General features: G+C 27.6%; 1 protein-coding gene across 1 annotated transcript; it reads left to right on the forward strand.

Moving 5' to 3' along the window:
- Positions 1-265: 265 nt before the first annotated feature.
- Positions 266-1,809, forward strand: LOC123298328 (mitochondrial inner membrane protease subunit 1). Its single transcript, XM_044880301.1, has 2 exons — positions 266-590; positions 1,351-1,809. Exons 1-2 carry the CDS (start codon positions 489-491, stop codon positions 1,705-1,707), a joined length of 459 nt encoding a protein of 152 aa, XP_044736236.1. The 5' UTR covers positions 266-488; the 3' UTR covers positions 1,708-1,809.
- Positions 1,810-6,325: the final 4,516 nt, after the last annotated feature.

The raw sequence follows: 6,325 nt of genomic DNA on the forward strand, positions 1-6,325 counted from the left end.
GGGATATCGAAGCTTGAAAAGAAAGGATCCCGTACTATCCTTATTGAAGAATGTATCGTTTGGCAATCTGAAAATTACACAATATTTTTACAAAATAAGATACTTCGCCTCTTCTTCAATGTCACGATTTACTACGGAACCTTTGATATTGCAATACTATTCACGTTTATCCGTCTTGTCTTTGTAAGCAGGGGTATTTTGTTTTTAAATAACCTCACAAATTTATAACCAAATATTTTTAACAGATAAAATTGATTAAATTCAAACGAATAAAAGATTACAAATAAAATCTTCCATAAATATAAAAATAGTGAAAAAATGGCAGTATTTTTTAGTGATTTGAACAAATAACATTAAGTTTTTCATTTCATTAGAAGTTCAAAAACCCTATGGAGAATAATTCGGCTTCGAATGAAAATCAGCTGTCTGATGTCGTCATTCTCTTATTAGTATTAGAATAATGCGTATAAATAATTTAAATATTTCTAATGAGGGTCGTTGTTTCTAAACTTTGTGGAATTATTGGGTATATGGTGCAATATGGATGTATTGCTCATTGCACATTTGAATACCTTGGTGATTTTGTAGTGGTAAGTTTTCATTATCAATAACAATTATTACGTTAATCATTCAACTTGATAATAGTTCGAAATTCAGACTATAGGTGGTACTATCATATGGCCAATAAATAAATGAAATTCAAATACTTATGATAATTTATAAATTTCTTATATAAAATACTAGCTGTTACCCGCCCGCTTTGCTGGGCAAAATCCCCACTTGCACCCCTCCCTCCACATTTCCTTGCGTTGGATAACAGTTTTGTAATGTACACGTCATGCTCTTTTATTTGATACCCCACTTAGGTATATTTGTAAATATTCGATATTTCCTTCCCACTTTTTCGCTACACCTTTCTACCCTCCGAAGGTTAAAAAAATTTCTAAATGTAATTTAAAACATTCTGACCAAGTTTTGAACTATTAAAAGCCATAATTGAAAAATATGAATTTTTTATTCATGAACACCCCCGCAACCCCCCTTGTGGGTGGAATTTCGTAAAATCCGTTCTTAGCTGACCTCTACTTGGCAAAAGGAATATTCCTGCCAAATTTCAAGTCTCTAGGTCTTATAGTTCCAGAGATATCGTGATGAGTGACTATCTATCTATCTATCTATCTATATCTATAGAAAGTCTCCTATATATATATAGATATGAATCCTGTACTTACTTATATTTTCATCTGAAACGCCAAGAAATACTCTCCTCTCTGCCACGAACATCTAACGATTTTTATACCTCCAAATCAAAAATAAGAATACTTTGTTAATATTTCATCTTTTTTTTAGTGCACTGGACCATCGATGGAACCAACTCTATTTTCTGATAATGTCCTATTCACTGAACATTTATCGCCTAGATTCAATAAAATATCCCGTGGTGATATAATCATCGCTAAATGTCCAACAAATCCGAAACAACATATATGTAAACGAGTTATTGGAATACCAGGTGATCGAATAAGGACTGGTAATCGACAAGAATTAGTACCAGTCGGTCATGTATGGTTAGAAGGTGATAATTCAAGAAATTCAGCAGATTCAAGAGCATATGGTCCTGTACCAAAAGGTTTAATTCGTAGTAAAGCTCTATGTAGAGTTTGGCCTATTAAAGACATTTCATTGTTAACTAATTCTAATTATTGAAACACAAAAAATCTAAAACAAAGTTGTATATTTATGCCGTTGTAATTATATTTCCAAATTAAGAATATATTTATTATGAAAATTATATTCACCATTTTATGGACCCCGTTAATAATTTAGAAAATAAACTAATTTTAAAAATCGCGATTCTTCCACAAAAGTTTTTATATTGTAATTTTAGTCTTCCTTTATAGATTCTTGTCATTTTACTAAATGGCTTCCACGAAAAAATTTAATAGACATCAATAATTTACAAAGAATTCGGTTTTCTCTAATCTCCATAGAAAGAGTGATTAAATCACGAAAAATTAGCCAAATAAGTAACCCTCTGAACATAAGTAAACCTAGTAACTAATCTTTGTCTCGCTTTTAAATTAATTTTGAAACTCTGCTACAAGACTTTGATTAATTTGAACTGGTCCTCTCAAAAAAGGAATTCTCCAAGCCACATGGTCTGATGTGGAATACGTACGCTCGTTTACCAAGAACATTAAATTATTTTTCAACTCATGTTAAACGCTACACACAAAGCTGTTTACCGTGTTTAACACCTTTAGCACTTCCCTGTGACATACTGGAAAGCAATCCATCGCCTGAAAGTAGGGATTAATTCTCGCGATTGGTTCTATTGTGAATATCGAGACCAGAGGTGAAGTAAATCGCCTGATGCTTCTGTAATGAGATTTATTCTTAAGTTATCGAGGTTTGTTCTCATTTTCCTGATCGTAATTCCAAAATTATTGTTGTTTTGGTAAAATAAAAACAAATGAAATGTTCGTTAAAAAATGTAATCTGCAAATAATTAATTTTAACAAATTATGTTTATTCAGTGCATTTATCACTATACTGTGTCATTTTCTTTTTTAATAACTTCAAAAAAATATATATTTATTTAAAAAAAATATATGTACACGATCTAGACTAAGTCCAGTTGATTTATCACATGAATTCCCGTTAAAAAAATCAGTTTTTTGATAAAAAATATTGTCCACTTGATCATTTTTGATATGCATTAAAATTTCAATCATATTCAATAATTTTAGAACGAAATTTTGTTATTCGAAACAACGTTAAATTTCAGAAACTTGCAACATGCAAGTTATGTTAATTAAGCGAATTCGGTATACAATGTTACCAGGAATACTATGTCAAATTTCAATTAAACTTTGAAGCAAAGAGGGATTGACCTTTAACATTTAGTTTTCTCCATGATTACATTTTAGACGTCTTGTTTTATTGTAATATAGAGATAAAATTATTTCAAGCTGGAAAATATGGAGTAGAATCAACGATGTGATAGGGGCAAATGGATTTATCTTAGAACTCTTATGCACTGTTTAAACGTATATTTTGATACAATACAAAGCTTAGAAAGGTGGTTTACGTTCTCCTTCAAATTTTATCGCATTATATTGGTTTTCAAGGCTTAGTTTTTAATCGTACACTCTCTTAAGCAGCATAAAGTTTCTCCTTTTTACATTTTACTGGCTTTGTAGAAACAACTTTTCTTAATTAAATCTGACTTTCTAGTTAACAATATATCCAATCTAAGTCTTAAACGTTATAAAATTGGCTTTCCGGCAGCTTGGATGGTTCAAGTTGTTTTTGAAACCTGGATGCACCCAACTGTCGTCGCACAATTTGTTCAGAGAGACCATCGTACCCATTCATATTGAAATGAAGGGCAGTACTTTTTTCTCTTACAACTTCAGGTGACGTAATTATTATTTCGCTGTATTTTATCATTTTACTATACTAACAAAATATCGTATCCGTGTGGAAATCAATCGTTTTAATTTGTTAACAGTGGAGGGAAAGCCTTTACAGTTACGAGAGAACGCAGTTGGAAATCTCAATGTCGCCATTGGATCGTCTGATAGTAGTTTGATACTACTGTGTACAGTTTCTTTTTGATATTATCTAGACCACGTTTATTAAAAATTGAGTATCTAGGCAGTTACTAAACAATCCTTTACATAATGTATCATGCTTTACAATTGATAATAGTTAACAGTTAAAAAAACTGAGCAAGGAAGCTGAGGAAATGTAAAGTCTCTGGAATTAAAAAAGTGATAAGCTCCAAAATGAATTCATTTTCAGAGGAATTCATCATCGAATCAATTGAACTTAGATTAAATCGAAATTAAATAAAAAATAAATTGTGCAAATATATTATTTTATATAATAAACTATTTCAGTTCTATAGATACTACAAATAAAATTAATTTGAAATCTAATAGATTCTTCTAATAAAATTTAAATTTTCATTTTTTTTTACTTAATCATTTTTCTTAAACAATTTTTTTCTCATCAAATAAACATCATTCTTTCTTATTTACTCCATATTTTATTTTTTTTATAAATATTTTTTTTGAATAAAATTTAAATTTAATTAAGAACATATGAACTTACGTATTCTATATTTAATTAATTATTTTGTAGTATTTGGTTTTTTTAAAAACAATGATTTTCATTTTTTGTTTCATATTTCTAAATTTTACAATAACTTTTGTTTTTTATTAAATACTAAATAAGAAAGCAAATATATTGCTATTGAGATTCAATTTATCTACATTATTTTTTTATTTGTATTTTCTAAAAAGTAAGTGGGGAAATCAACTAAAAATATGATTTTTCTTTTAAAAAAAATAGTCAGTCATTAATATTCTTACCACATCAGTAATAATATTAATAATATTAACAGCTTTTTTCCATTTATGAACTTGGATAAGCTTTAATGGTTTTTTTTAGACATACAAGTCTAATTATTTTTAAGAAAATGACAAATTTACAACCTACAACTAAGTAGACGCATATTTTAAGTTCGTTAAAATCTACTTAGTTATAAGAAAAAGCTGTAAAATTTAAAATCATTTTTATTTAAAGCTATTAAGTTTTTTATGAATGTTCCAGGTGATTAAACGTTAATTAATTTTCCAAGTTGATTAAATAAAAATGCTACTAAAAATTATAATATCATTACCATTGTACAAATCGTATTTGAATTTTCTAGTATTTTACGAATAAAAATAAAGATTTTTAATATTTTGTACAACTGTTGTAGCTACATTTATTAATAATTAAATAAAAGCAAATTAATTAATTAAATGCTACTAGCCTTGTGGTAATTTTTTTTATTTAAAAAGAAAGCAAGTATTATATTGAACTATTGGATTATGAAATACACGTTTTTTTAATATTCATTAAGCAGGGTCGTAAATTTTTTATAAATTGAGATCTAATTTTGAGATTTTTTTTAATGAGACGTCCCTCCATTCAAGGTCACATTTGAAGGAAAAGAAGATCCATAGATAATGTCAGATTTTTTGTCCGAAGTTTGTCGTATGACAGGTTCATCGATGATTACATACTTTTTAAATTTACAATTAAAGTTTTTTAATCGTAAAATTACCAAAACTGAAATTATTTATAGGACATTTTGTAGTTTCAAATATTTAGAACTGAAGTAGCTCTTTCAAATTACTCTTCAATCAAGTATATTTTATGGATTTGAGATTCTATAAAATTATAAATTTAAGTAAATACAATTTTTCTCGATGAGTGAAAGTTTGACCTGCTTAATGAAGTTAAATTAAGTTCAATGTACGCACGAATGATTTTACTAGAACATGGCCATAGAAATCGAAATAATTCGTCTCAATTATGTATTTGCGTAGTACTTTACTCCAAAGTTCTTTAACATATTTTTATTTACTAATAATTTAACATGTGAAGGAAGCTTTTTTGTTTTTTTTTAATCTTATTAGGATGACTAGTTACAATCTAAACCACAAAATCTGTTTGAAAAGTTTTTTTTTGTTTTTTTAAATAAATATATTGATATTTTCAATATCATGAAATTATAGGTTAGGATCTGAGATTATACTTACTAGCATCATATTTTAAGATTTTATGAGAGTTATTTTATAAGATTTTGTTGGACAATAGTCCAATTTTTATTGTAAAAATATTTTTTATTTGTTCTTAGTACGTTTTATCTCTTTTCATTTTTAAAAAAAAAGCTCTTATTAAAGTGGCGGACACTCGTATTTTTACGAATTTCTCTTACATAATAAGAGATCAAAGAATAAAGATACTTTTCATATTCATTAACTCTTCAAATTGAAGTAATTCAAAACTGATTATAGCTAAGATTCCATTGCTGCATTAAGTTTCGGCAAGAATTTGCTAAAAATGATCGACTCCATTCGTTAAAACGTGTTATGAAAGGCAGTTTGCGAAAAACCTCTAATTTGATATTATAAGCGATCAATACAGAATTCATATAACACCATTTACGATATTAAATATGAATTAACTAAAGTAATTATTTACTTATATAAACATATAAGTAGAATTATTTTAATTAAAATAGCATAAAAAAGGTAGATATCCTACTAGTATTCAACCAGCGGACTATTCGTTATCTAGACGAATACAGCAACGGACTATTAGCTTATAGATATTATATAAATGGCTATTCCAAATCATTTATCCAAACAAATCGAATAAGGTTATCATCGAAAAAACTTAATTCAATAAAGTTCCCAAAACCATAGTCTTAAATTAAATAGTTTATCATTTTAAAAATGTGTTATGTTTAAATAAATTGACTTGG

The sequence above is a fragment of the Chrysoperla carnea genome, chromosome 4 (assembly GCF_905475395.1).
Source record: "Chrysoperla carnea chromosome 4, inChrCarn1.1, whole genome shotgun sequence".
In the NCBI taxonomy this organism is placed as follows: Eukaryota; Metazoa; Arthropoda; class Insecta; order Neuroptera; family Chrysopidae; genus Chrysoperla; species Chrysoperla carnea.